The 14,351-nt window shown below is 43.0% G+C and overlaps 1 protein-coding gene across 10 annotated transcripts in view; it reads left to right on the plus strand.

Annotated features, from left to right (window-relative positions):
* Positions 1-14,351, plus strand: part of fbrsl1 (fibrosin-like 1) — a 388,555-nt gene that overhangs the window by 176,399 nt on the left and 197,805 nt on the right. For 8 of the 10 annotated variants that reach the window (XM_084729063.1, XM_084729058.1, XM_084729066.1 and 5 more), the window contains exon 4: positions 3,354-3,389. The exons of the other annotated variants lie outside the window; for them this stretch is intronic. In XM_084729063.1, the coding sequence (XP_084585189.1) occupies positions 3,354-3,389 (36 nt within the window). The remainder of the gene's footprint in view (positions 1-3,353; positions 3,390-14,351) is intronic. 10 annotated transcript variants of the gene reach the window in all.

The following is a 14,351-nucleotide window of genomic DNA, read 5'->3' on the forward strand; positions in this document are numbered from 1 at the left end:
AACCACCACACACAAATGCACACACACGCACATACGCACACACACACACACACACACACACACACACACACACACTCATCCTCTTCCCTCCCCCACACTCCCTCTCTGGGGCGGGTTCTTAAATCCTTTTGAAGTCCTAAGCGCTGCAGAAATCCATTGAGAGCCATGTATAATGGCTTTTAAGAGAGAGTGTTTAGCTGGATGCCGACCCTATGGCTTATGAACCGCTGGCGTTTTAATGGATCCCCCCCCCCGTTCCCTCCCCTCTTTTCCTCCCTTCACCGGCACTAAATCCAATGGATTGTCCCTCATTATCATTTAAATAAGCCTCTCTTTCTACTCAGAATGCTCCAAGTTGAATGAACTCTACATAGTAAGGCTAATTCCAAATGGCCTTGGCCTCCCACCACCTATGCACATATGCACTCACACACACACAAACACATGCATACACGCACACATATTTAAAAGCACTCACAACACAGACAACAGAGAACATTCTCACTGGAGCACACTTTTGGCCCTTTTTGTGTCCACAGATTTTGCCTTCTGTGCAGTTCTTCCTCGTCTCTGGTCGCAGTAGTGAAGGGAGCAGAGAGGTTGAGCAGAGCGGGAATAGCCTTTTGATTCCCGCAGAGCCTGCTTTCCGGTTCGCGGCGGGACTCCTCCCTAATCGTCACCACAGGAGCCGTCCTGCGAATCAGAGGGGCACACAGGCGTTGATGAGGGCTGAGGCCTAGAGCAGGTGTGGGAGAATGGATGAGGGGTTTCGGGAGGGTGCAAAACAAGGGAGGCAGCGGCGGCGAAGGTGTGGGGGAGGTCGTTTGGATTGAAGGTGGACCTATGGATGAAATTGGTCTAGCAGAAAAGTCCCCTCCAGAGACCAGGGGGGGAGAAATTGCCAATCTAGACAGAGGAATAAAAGAAGTGAAAAGTGGAAGTGGAGGGAGGGATTTGGAGATTGGTATTCGTGCTGGGCGCTGACAGACAGAGCCAGAGAACAGAACAAAACCCTACTCTTCCTGTCTCCATCCTGCTCTTGTTCAGCATTTAGAGAAGTGTATTAGAAAACACAGGAGGAGTTTGATGGGCCAAAACGCCTCCCCAAATGCATGGAGAGATATTTATCCTAAGTACAAAAGGGGCTGACATAACATAAAGAACATTTGGTTTGGTTCCAAAATGTTACAGACACCATTTTAAACAAAAATAACATCAACATTGAAACACAGCATCTAAAGGACACACAAAGTTACATTTTTTTTAAAGTTTGTATTGTTTTAATACTAAATATTTAATGATGAACATTACATAATGTCTTCTTTTAGGGTTGCCCCCAACTAAAGATTTTCCTAGTCAACTAGTAGTTGTCAGTTCAAGCCAGTAGTCGACTAGTTGTTGCATATTTATGGTTTTAATTTAATTTATTAGGGCATGCTGTGTTGGAATAATCAGCAAGGAGGCTGAATATTTAGTTAACTTATTTTAACACAGTGTAACCTTGTTCACAAACTCTGGAATAATTAACTTTAGACTTAACAAAACAAACCTTTGGTGTTGTCAATTTTTCTGAGGGCAGCAAGACCATCAAATAAAAAGAAAGGTCCACAGAAATAATGATTTTAACTTAATGGTTGAGGATAATTTTATTTGAAATGGGTGACTGATGGATGTTTGTTAACATTAATCCCCAAATCAACTGTGCCGGCAGGGCATCAAGGCCACTGTGGCTGCAGGGCATTTTGTGGGGCATAAGGCATACTTACGAATCACCTCACTAAGTTACAACCTCGTTCCTCAACCACTTCACGGCCTGAATCCACCTCGTCTTCCACCTCAACTTTTTTTCTTGTTTTTTTTTTTTTTTCTTGTTTTTTAAAACACGTGTTGTTGGTGTTGTATTCCTAGTCGTGAAACTGGCTTCGGTCGGTCTAAGATTCTGCATCCCAGTCTAATAGGCCCGCTAACTGAGCTATCTAGCTAATGGCTGCTATAGCACAGTTAGCATCAGTACACCAGTGACTACAGTTTTATAAGAGAAAAAGTCCTTGTTGGAACAATACCCTGGACCTGGTCAATTAATACTCTTCTCACTGGCAAACAATTTAGTTTAGTTTTAACCATTAGGGGGCAGCCCTGCGTGTAAAGGGTATAAAGCATTTTGGAAACAATTATTTTTATTTGCAGATTATATACATGAAATATTTACCTTGTTATCTAAAAAAATACCTATTTGTGCTCCTTTTAGTGAATGCTGTTTGTTTTGAGCAAAGCAAATATTAGTCTATAAGAATTAAAAGAGAACTCAACACCTTTGGCTAGCAGGGTACCTGACCTGTTACTCACTCTCAAAACAACACACAGGCCTATAGCAAGGTGTGTTTTGTCATTTTATCTACTGATGCAAGACGCTGGTTTCACTCCCATGTGTCAGATGGCTCTCTTGAAGGAACAGAGGCAAGTAATTCAAACAAATATATAGTGACAAAATCAAATTTGTCACTTTTAATGTGAATGTCCATTCAGTTTTGATGGTAAATATAGTCAACTGAGACAATATATTCCTCAGTGTGTGCTATGTTGACTGAGAAAGCTGAGTTTTCCTCCTTACTGAGCCGTGCAGCAGTGCCTACATGTACCAGAATGCATTTCGGGCAAGCTGGTGCTCTCAAGCCAAGCCTAGAGCGGTTACTTTGTGGGCCAAAATATAGCTCTGGTAACCCAAAAGCAGGATATAAAAACCCAAGCTGAAATAACCTGTAGTTCTTCTTTGCATCCAATGACATCACTGTGACATCACTGGATGCAGGAAGAACAACAGATTTTGCCTCGGAGACCTGCGCTGTGGAATTTAATGCTTCAGTTTAACTACATTTGCCATCAACACTGACTGGACATCCACATGAAAACTGTAGAATTTTCCCTTTACACACACCAAGATTAGCTGACAAAAAATAACAACATGCCATTAACCACGAAGTCGCCTCATAAAATAACCTATGTATCCAAAAATCGCACAAAAAAACGTGTTTAATATGTTAAGGTTATTGTGGTTAAGGTTATGGTAAAATTAAGGTTTTCCACTGCGTTTCCACTATTTCTGTGACAACTGATAACAATTAAGTTTCCCAGCAGGACATGAGTGATTGTTTTTAGAGCGGGTGCTGCTCAGCTACCACCACGACGGAGGCCAGGATGTATGGGAGTGATGTGTGCAGGCGTGGGGTACATGATGGGGCGGGTAAAAGGTTAACGTGAATATTGATATTAAAGCGGCGCTGCTTCATCATGTCTGTGTCAGCGAGTGAAACGCTCCTTAAAGGTCATCCCTGTTCTCCTCTCTCTCCCTACAGAGTTCCACTCACTCGCTGTCAGGCCGTGGCTACTCGGTAAGTGGCATTTTCATGCTTCATAGCTTTACGGCAGAATTACAATCTCCAACGACCCGCTTTATGGCCCCGGCGCTCGACATTTTAATTATGTTAAATAGAGTAATGGAGAAATCATGATATTAGGAACATTAATTCTGGCTGACTGACTGATTAAATTGCGGGAAGGTGTCCTGCGCTACCTTGGCGAAGAGAGCCTCGTTTTATTGGCATCGATCAGCGCTGGTCGCCGGTGCTGCAATTTGGCTGTCAGAGTTTTATGTCTTCCTCCAGTGAATGTCAATGGAAGATCCTTTTCTTCACATGTAGACAATATGCCTAAAAGCCCTTTAAAGTATCCACACTCTTAGAAATAAGGGTGCCAAAAGGGTTCTTCCTGAAGGGCTGAGGTTCTACCTAGAATGATTTGCTTCTGAAGAACACTTTTTTTGAATAAAGGGTCCGTCAAGGGTTCTTTTTAAGACTATGGCTTGCAGTAAGAACCGTTTTTATCCAAGGAAGGAGGAAGGAAGGATTGCTGACAACATTGGTGTTAAAAGATGTTTTCTCAATTTGTACAATGGTCATTATAGCATTATTAAAATCTGTCTAATCTGTAGAATACAGTATGGTTCTTTGTAGAATCCCCGGAGGACAAGAAGGTTATACTTGAAACCCTCAAATATAATTTTAGATCCCCTGGATTGATTTTATATGAAAGCCTTGAAATGTGAAAGGGTTTTGTAGAATATGAAAAGGAATTCGAAAAGTTTCTTGTTAGCACCCTTAGAAGGTGGAAAGATTCTGGATATAGAACATTTTACAGAGAGTTATAACCCTTTTAGGTTAGGTTCTTGGTAGAACACTCTGAAAGGGTTCTGAGTTTATACAAGGTTCTACCAGAAACAAGAAAGGGTTCTCCTATGGGACAAGCCAAAGAACCCTTAATGGTTCTAAATAGCACTTATTTCTCAGAGTGTATGTAATAAACACAATACCTCACTAGCACCTGAATGCATGTACATCCCCACCTTCAAAGTGGAGTAGTGAAACACATCTTATGATTTGTTGGAAACATTAATAGGAGTCAGCGATGCAGTGATGTAGTGTTGTCGGACCAGAGGAATATTTAGCGATGACTTAGAAAACATCATCCCAATTCATTCAAACATATGCTAGCTTTCAAATTGTCAGAGCGGGACTATTTTTTATCCCTTGAAAGCATCTGTTGCCTTGTCCCAATCAACACTGACTGGACATCCACATGAAAAGTGAAGAAACTTCCCTTTAATCCTGACCTGCACTGCAACATATAAACTGCATTATAAAACCATGAGAAGCATCAATAATTCTGTCTACAAAAAGTCAGCGGGCGAAGATTAGAACATGTCATCGATCAGCGCCAGTCGCCGGTGCAGCAGTTTGGCTGTCAGTTTTATTTCTTCCTCCAGTGTCTGTCAATGGAGGATCCTTTTGCTCGCATATATGACAATATGCCTAAAAGCCTTTTTAAGGCCTCTATAGCTACGCAGTAAATACAACTTCTCATGCATGTACGTTCACACCTTCAGGAAGATCCATATCAGTGAAACACGTCTTATGATTTGTTGGAAACATCAGGCTGTACATTAATAGGACTCAGTGAGAACACGTAGACTGTTGTTCAAGGTAAATGTGTCAGAGAAGAATATTTAGTGATGCCTTGGAAAACGTCAACCCAATCCTTTCAAACCTACGCTAGCTCTCAAATTGTCAGAGCAGGACTATTTTTATCCCTTGAAAGCATCTGTTGCCTTGCCCCAGTGCGTTTTCGAACCGTAAATTTGTGCTCTTCCCCTCCCATTGTTCCAATGATGTGTCTTGTCTCTGGGTAATAGAGACAGCGGTCGTCCTTTATGTCCTTTGCTTAAAGGGGAACTCATAAGAGGAACATTCTTTAAAGTGTGCTACTTTTAGCTGATGAGTGGCATATGGCAGTTCTTATTGCAGCTTGGAAGCAATCATCCCGACAAACAAAACAACTATAAATGGTTTGTCATCGTTAATCTGCCTCAAAGGACCACAGTTAAAGCGCTGAACAAAGCTTAACTTCAAAAGACCTTGATCTCTGTGCAATCTTTTTTTTTTTTAAATTTTGTTTTAATAGAACATGTCACATTCCTATTCCCCGGTGGCCACATACTCACAGATGGATGAAAACAAACAAGACCTTCCAAAAAAGCTTGTGGAGCCCTTTGGCTCGAGCTGTCAGTTTGAGTCGGCAGGGAACGAGGCCTTCTCTTTATCTGAGAGGAGGAGGATTCACAGAGAAAGGGCAGAGATGGAGGTGGAGGGGGCTCGTGGTGGTGGTAGTGTGGGGGCGGGGGCATTGTTCGAGCAAAAGGAAAGTCCAGTAACGAGGGCAGGAAGTTTTACGTTGTCTGACTCCTCTCTCTGGCTATCCGATGGTGCTATCTGCAGCGTTTGTAGCCTCTGGGCACCTCCTGGGTGCTGAGCTCTGACTCTCAATCTGCTCAGCTGCTGGGCCCGCTTGATTTCTGGGGTCTCCTTATCTGTGAGTGCTCCAGGCTTTACAGTATGATGGTTTCGAAGGGGGGAGGCATGGGGTGTGGGGTCGGGGGTGTGGGGGTTGGGGGGGCTCCAGGGAACTGCCAGGCAGAGCGTGAGTGGGTATGAGAGGAGGAGGAGGAGGACGATGAGGAGAAGGCCAGGGGCTGAATAAAGCGTTATGGCTGGAGGAAGAGGAAGAGAAAGGCTGAGTATGTGGGTGGAGGGCTGGTTGTGAGGTGGGAAGGCGGGGTGGGAGGGTCAGCGAGGCTGGCGCACAGGCACAGGCAGCGCTACGGGCCACCAATAGCACGGATGGGACTATCTGCTGGTTGGCCCCTGGCACTGATTGCCATCTACTGCTCTTCCTCTCCGCAAACACTCCAAAAATCAAGCTGGTGGATGGGGGCTGGTTATCTGTCACAAGGCACTAAGAGGTAAAAAAGGCAATCTCTCCTGACAGTTTGTTTTCTACGTCTATGGGAGATAACGCCTCATCTTGTTTATGCTTCCATATGCCTCTCCTCTTATGTTGCCTGCCAGGCCTAAATGGCCTCATTTGAATGGTTTACACAAGAATGTAAAGGAAGTTTTCTGGGCTTTAGTGCAGAAAACAGTCTCATGAAAAAAGGGAACTTGGAGCCACCAGAGTGTTTTGGACACAGCAGATACCTTTTATACTGTGTTAAAGCAATTTGGCTGTAACATACAGACAGCATTGTCAACTGGTTTAATTCAACTAAATGTGTTCTTTCACATTAAAAAATGCTATACATGCAGTACATAATCTGCACACATTCTGCAGAAACAGTCTGCTGGACTTCGTCTAATTTCATTTTCTTCCTTTCATTTTTGGTTAAAAGACAAGTCAAGTCAAACCAGTTTATTTATATGGCACAGTACAAAAACAACCCGTGGTTGACCAGAGTGCTTTTAGTTTAAAAAAGCATAGTAACAAAGAAAAACACAAACACAAAGATTAAAAGACAGAAAAGTAAAAAAGTTCAATAATATTTAATCACTGAGTGACACTCAGAAAGTTGTTTACTGAATGATCTAAATTTTCAAGGACTGATAGTGCGTCTAAGTTGTATGAAGTGGATTGCAAGCCCTCTGGTGTAAGTGATATTTTGTTTCTGCAGGCTGGCAGAAAAAATGTTAAAATTTAGATGCCCATGGCCGATCATTTCAATACGCTCACATTTGAGGATTTTAGTGTTAAACAGTTGCAAAACATTTTGCCTTAAAGTAAGTTGTAAGTGTACTAAAAAGCTGGCCACTGAGAATTAAAGTCCCAGCGTGTAGGATTTAGGGAGTTCTATGGGCAGAATATGACAGAAATGAGATATAGTTTTCCTATGTATGTTTTGATTAGTGTATGACTACCTGGAAATAAGAATCATTGTGTTTTGGTTATGTTGGAATAAACCATATATATCCAGTCAGGAGTCTGCTTCAATGGATGGTTATTAAAGATATTTTTTAGGGTATAGAATTTACCTCAGTATTGGGAAATTAGTGCAAACAATTTAAAAATTAATTCATAATTTTTTGTATAATTGTGTATTACGGCACACCATTTGGGCATCACTGTGTTACAGACTAGGAAAGGGAGGGCGAGGCATATATTCAGTTTGTTGTAATCTGCAACTTCACCACTAGATGTCACTAAATCCTCCACACTGGTCCTTCAATTCAGTTTATAGTTAGCTGTCCATTAGACGTTGGTCTAATATTAATTATTTGACAGTAAAAATAGAATTACCATAATGGTGCCATCATACCAGAGGTGGTAAGCAGTGACTTTCTGATTTGATTAAGTTATTTTTATTGCCACAACACAAATGTTGTTATGAACTTGCTTATACTGCAGGACAGACAGGACAACATTATATTATTAAATGTTTTATATAAATAAAACATACAGAAATGCATAATAGATTGAAATTCTATGCTAGTATCCATCCTTTGTCTCAGCATTTTACTAGGTGAGGTGAGCAACAAACTACCTTGAGTACTTATTCATCTAAACATGATGTGTTTATCCAGGTGATGACATCACTAGACATGAAATCACTTCCCTCCACCCATGCTCCCCACCTGCCCTTCATTCCCCATTCAGGGATGAGGGCTAATCTCTGGACCGTTGAGTCCAGCAGCGATATGTAGCAGCAGGACTGAGACTCACTATCTTGCTCTCTGTGGAAGACTGGAAATGGAATTGTTTATCAGGCCGACTCTCTCCTGTCTGCTTTGTGCAGGCTTCATTATAGCCTCTGCTATGTTTGGAAGACAATATCTGTCCCTTGTTTCCTGCGCTGCTACCTGCTTGTTGTTCCATTGGAGATGGGCCTGGGCTCTGGCGATTTATCTTCCTCTCTGAGGGGCTCCTTGATAAAGAACCCAACATCCCCCTCTGTGCCTGGGAGATACGGGCTGCAAGAGACAGGGAAAATGTCAAAGAATCTCACTGCAACTATCTGCCCATCCTGTCGCTACCCCTGGGCTGGATATACTGTATAGGGGAGGAGACGTTTTAGCTAAGCGAAAAAGACACACCTCCCTTTCCTTTCAGATGAAGTGATTGAGCCCCAGTCTCCCACCCCCCATCTTTTAAAACCACCCCAAGGCCAAGCTACAGCTCATGTTTTCACGCACGATAAAAGCACAGAGCTTTGTCTGTGACAGTATAATCTGACTAGTCTGTTTTGGGAGGGTTTATCTCTGCAGTGTCAGGGAGTAAAACCTTAGCCCAAGTGTTTGGGTTGAGCGAGAGTGCTCGGAGCTCTCAGGCACACCCATTCTTCATCTCCCGGCTCGGGTTGTCATAATCATATTTAACGCTAAATGAGTCTACACTCTAAACAGAGCAGTCTCAGAGTCATTTGTGCATTCTTAAACAACCCTGTTTTAATTGATTTGGCATTCGCGACCTCCACATTGTGGCAAATACACTTCCCTGTCTGAGTGACGAGGCTTTTACAAGATCTTTATCGAATACAAGGATTATGTCACTTAATTATAATAGAAGTCATTAAAAGCTTCACGCTTTATTTAACAAAACGACACAGATTCACTGGATTAAATGCTAAACACAGCGACTGAAAGGAAATTGAGTGTAAATTATATCTTTAGAATAATTTTTGCAGATTTTTTTGGTCACTACACACAGAGCTTCTTTTCCTGCACTATACTGCACTATAAATCTCTTAACTGCCTGTTTCTTAGTATCTCTGTCTATCACTCTGTGTGCCCTTCTCTGTCTCTTGTCTTATACTTAGTTTTCAGTGGGCTGTGCAGGTGTCTCCATACCACCGGCTCTGCACATGGTGAAAATTAGTGAAGGAAACCAAGCGCCCAGCAGGAGTGGGCTGGGGCCCTGACATTGTCCTGGCCTTGGGGTGGGGCGCTGCCTGTCAGGGGCCTCTCTATGAGGGCTGTCCGCCTTGAAAAACCTATTTGTTTATCCCCGTGTGCGGTCCAGCTTCAGATCCTGGGCCCTGCTGCTCTCCGCGCACCAGGGACCTGGGCTGTTGCCGCTAGCAACAGATAAAAATTGCTGTTAACCACAGCAGGGCCCACAACACATCAATCAACGGTTGTGCAGATAAAGGCTGCAGGCTTCTGGGGGCCCGGCTGAATGGCACGGTTGAAAATCCCTTTCCAGTGGCTGAGCACACACAGCTCTGGTGGTGGAGGCCTTGCTATCATTCAGAGCTGAGGGGGGAAACTTCATTTTCAGCAATGCAGCTCAGGTTTTGTTCTAATGGAGGTGCATTAGAACGGCACCAGCACAAAGGGGACTCTGGGAGAGGTCATTTGAATAAAAGGGCGACACTGTGAATTAGTGTTGACCGGGCCTCAGCAAAACCAGCCCCAGCATAGTTCAGTTGTTCCAAATGAACTCTTAATTGCTTTTGCCACTTGGCTTTGCTCTTAAGGCTGCTTAAAAGCTGGGACGTTCAGCTTCGCCGCGTCCCACATACCCTGTTCGTTAGGACCGAATTCAGATCAACGATTGGAAATGGCCAGGAGCTACACTCCAAAGGCCCAAATTGGCATTAGCGCAAAATATTTTTTCATCAGAGGCTCATTCTAACCTTTTTCAATCTCGCTCCACCACCCTTAAAGCAAATGTATGGTGATGACTTTGGTGCCTGGTAATGAAAAAGAACAATACTGATCTTTTCTTATATTAAATCCAGTTAATGTATTCCCAGACGAAGCTCTATGCTATCACCCACGTTGGAGTTAGTCCAAATGAAACACAGCCTCTCATGGGTAAAAGCATTAGTTTTATCCCCCTAAGCCCAGCCTTGATAATCATCACTCTTAGTTTGTCCTGGATGCACTGTCCCCTAACTCACATTTGCCCCACTTTAAACAAATAGCCCTATAATGTAACAATCAAATAATGCTCCGAGGATTTGTTTACTGCAGGCTTTCTCCCCATTAAGTTTCACGGACACTGTAGACAAATAAAGTGGTAATTCCACTTTATCATATGTTACATATACCACAATCAAGCAGCAATTACATGCTCCTTCCATTTGTAAGAGCTCCCAATGCCGACGTGGATGTTTTAATGAGGGCTGTAATGAACGCTCAGGGTGTTTGGCAAGTCTCCGAGATGTTGCTGGGGCTTTTATGGCTCCCCATTATAACGTACAATTTGCATCAGCAAATTACAATGCTCCATATCATTATCCTGCACCAAGGCCCGATCATAAATTAGAGCTCCAATTACAAACATCTATCTGGGAACGGGGAATGAATATGATGGCAGCCCACCAGAAGCAGGCAGGAGGGAGAGAAAGCCTCCTGTGGATTGTGGGATGAGACTTCCATAGAGGTGTCATATTCTCATAAACCTCCCTTATGGGGAATTCATGCTTCCAAAAAGAAGTAGACCGTTTTGGGGGTAAAAAGAACGTCTGCTAGTTGTGTTTTGGCAGTTCCATATGTCATATTTCACGGCACGCTGCACATTGAACTTTTTGGTATTTTAATCGCTTTCCTTCTGCTACACACAACACCCACTGATTTCGACGGCTGACTGTTTCACACTTCTCATTCAAAGCTATGTAAGCCTGTCCATTCAGCTGTGCAGAGGAAGGGCCTCGTCTATTGTGTCTCAATTCAGACCCAGCTACGTCTCTGTCTCTTCCACTCTCACTCTGTCTGACTCTCGCTCCCGCTCTCATTCAACTTGATTATACACTGGAGGGAACATAATAAATCATAGAGATTTATCATGCTGCAGCTTATTAATTCAGCGCCACAAGTGTAATATTAGTCTGTGTCATTTAAAGAAGCAGGCGTTGCAGCATTGCCAATGTCCCCCAAGGAAGCCATTTTAGTTTGGGCAGAGCCTAATGAAAAAAGTCCTTCCAGTGGATAAAATGTGATAAAGTGCCCTCGAGGGTGCCCTTCAGTGGACAAAATGTGGTGAAGTGGCTTATGGGGTTCCCTTTCAGTGGACAAAACATGATAAAGTGTTTTGTGTTTAGTGTTTTTTAAATCCTTCCAGTGGATAAAACAGGATAAAGTGCCCTTCGGTGGACAAAACGTGGTAAAACGTCTTTTAGGGTGCCCTTCAATGGACAAAACATGATGAACTGCTATCTAAGGTGTCCTTCCAGTGGATAAAATACAATGAAATGCGACATTGGCTGCACTATACGCTAGAAAATTATTTGGCCTCTGCATATTTGTAGATGGTTTAACAGTTAATTGTACCTGTGTGTTTTTTTATTGCAGTGGTATTGTAGTTGTACTTTAAGTCACTTAATAAAACAGATTTAATCTTAACCAGGGTGCCCACCGCATACAGCTAGGGCCCATTTTAATTTTTTGCCTCTGCCCTTCAGATGGCAGTCCACCACTCAAAGAGCATATTTTGCAAGACTTTTCATGTCCCAGCACATGTCTTGGTTGTTCTTCACTCTTTCTTCATCATAACACACCTTACGCTCTCTCTGACTGATATGGGGATACAGTGTCCGCCTCTCTCTTGTGTGCTAACAGTTGTTGTAGGGGAAACAAACAGCGGTGTACCTGTGACGGCTGTGTTGCCTGTAATCCGCGACCTGTGACCAAATCTCGTATGGAGAGGTAGAACAAAAGGCGTGCGCCGACAGATCGCTTCAGGCACCAGGCAGAAACCACCTCTACTGATGAGACAAAAGGCCTGCGGGTCTCCCGCAAACCCACAAGAGCTCCCCGACGTCGCACAAACAAAGCCTGAAATTAAGAGGAGCCAGAGGCAGGCCCATTTCTACAGCAAAGCTAAAGTGTTCCTTTTTCATGGCCTCGGTGGATTTCCAGTATGGGTTTGTAATAGGGCAGAGAAACGAAAGACGCTTTGCCATTTTCAGTCACAGATTTTTGAGAAAGCAGGTTTCTCATCCTTTTTTTTTCTCTCTCTCTCTCTTCTCATTTCCGGCTCTCGCAACATTCACACCTCCCACCACACTTTCTGGGCTAATTTTAAAGGTACCAAAGCCTCCTCTTGTAGCCTTTAGAGGGTGTCAAATGATGTTTAATTCATATTTTGTTTTGCATTTTAACCTTGCATATCTGTAGGATCAAACGCATCCATCTGTGCTTTTTTGGCTGCAGAGCTGGAGCACACAGGATGACTGCGAGCCCTTGTTTGAGTTTGAGAGGTCATGAGATGAAGAGACTTTATTCCATATTCACAAACACCCCCTGGCAATTATTCCTCCTATCTTTAATGTTTCTATGAATCTATTAGGGTTAAAGCCCCCACCCACCTCTCAAACTCTACCCGCATGAGTACCTTTTTTCCAAAAACCTGTACAAAAAAAAAGTTCTACTAAGTAGGTCATGTTCTGCCACTCGTCTTCTAATCACTCAACGAAAAGAACACGATTTCCCTCCATCGGAGCCCCTGAGCCTTGCTCCTGGGATTTCACTGAGCAACATACACTCATTTGATTTTCTGGCATGTGTTTTCTCCTTTTCCTTTCTCTCTCTACACTTCTCTTTTTACTTCCCTTACCTTGTATCTGACAGTACACAAGTAACACCTACCCTGCCTCCAACTTCACCACACAGACACACACACACGCACAACAACCCCTTCTTCCTCCCCCCCATGTCTCTGTCTCTCGCTGTCTCTCTGTCTCTCTCAGTGGAGAAGGTGTCTGACAGTAACAGCAGGTAAGGTATAAGATTACAGGAGAAGCAGGGGCAATTATACCTCCAGCTGATGCTGGTGTGTTTATGAGGAGAGTAACTGTTAATGACAGTGTTGTGGTTTCTCCAGAGGCCAGAGCACAGCTTAGGGAAACCTGCTGTTTTTGTCAGCCCAGCTTCCTGCTATGTTGTTGTAGATGAGTTTTTTTTTTTTTTTTTTTGTCCGCCTATCTGATTTTTGTTCTTTCTCTTTCCCTCCCTCGCATGCCTCACAAGCTTTCAGTTTGGGCTGCCGTGCTTCTGTGGTAACCCTGCCTATGCTGTGGTTTGGCCTTTTAGGCAAATAGAGGCGCCCAACAGGTACAGGTTTCCTGTAATGCCTTCAACTAACATTTGGGTGTATGCTTTACGTCATAGCAACTTGTTTGAATTAAGTTTTGAAATAAAGTAAACAAAGTTTTGCCAACCTATAATCTTCTGTTGAGATAACTGTCTTTTCTTTGAACCTGATTTGTCATTATTTGGCGCTTGAAAATTAAATGGTTGCAGTTGACAGTATGAAATTATTAACCATTATTCACTTTCATTTCAATTAGTTTACTCAATTAGTTTACTCAACAGTTTTTGTTTAGTTTATCTAAAGAAGAAAAGTTGGTTTGTCTCAACTGCTTTGTTTTTACGGTGTTGGTATACACATTCACACGCAGGCCGGTGTTTGCAACTGCAGGTCTCTCACCATGGTTTTGGCTGCCTTGCCACTTCCCCCCTACGTGCCTTCACACACGGCAGACAGATCTCAGCGATCGGAGAGGAGTTTGTGTTTAGATAAAGGAGCTTAATCATAATTGCATGGGCTTTCCAGAGTCTAGCAGGGGCGCTCTCCCAATAGTTTTAGCCATCCTGTGGGATACAGTGGAAATATAGGACAACGTATTTTTAACAGAATGGCAGCAGTTTTATAGAACTACAAATTCCTTTTACACAAAGTGAAAGCAACACATATAAAAATAAATCTGTGTGTAAACCACAATATGTAAATTCTGCCTTTAGATTTAGTGTTGTGATGTTGTGAAGTGGCATGGGATCATGGTAGTTGTTATATTCACTTTTAAACAAAGTTTTAATCACGTTTCATTTAGTCACATGCTCCAACTTCCTTCTTCACTTTCTGATATATATGCCATATCCTGTTTACCTTGAGGTTAGAGTAACTGGCAACATGTTGTGTCAAGAAGGTAAACCCAGACACGTGGAAGATCTCACGAGTGATCATTT

The sequence above is a fragment of the Lutjanus erythropterus genome, chromosome 10, assembly GCF_056507025.1.
Source record: "Lutjanus erythropterus isolate fLutEry1 chromosome 10, fLutEry1.hap2, whole genome shotgun sequence".
Lineage (NCBI taxonomy): Eukaryota > Metazoa > Chordata > Actinopteri > Lutjaniformes > Lutjanidae > Lutjanus > Lutjanus erythropterus.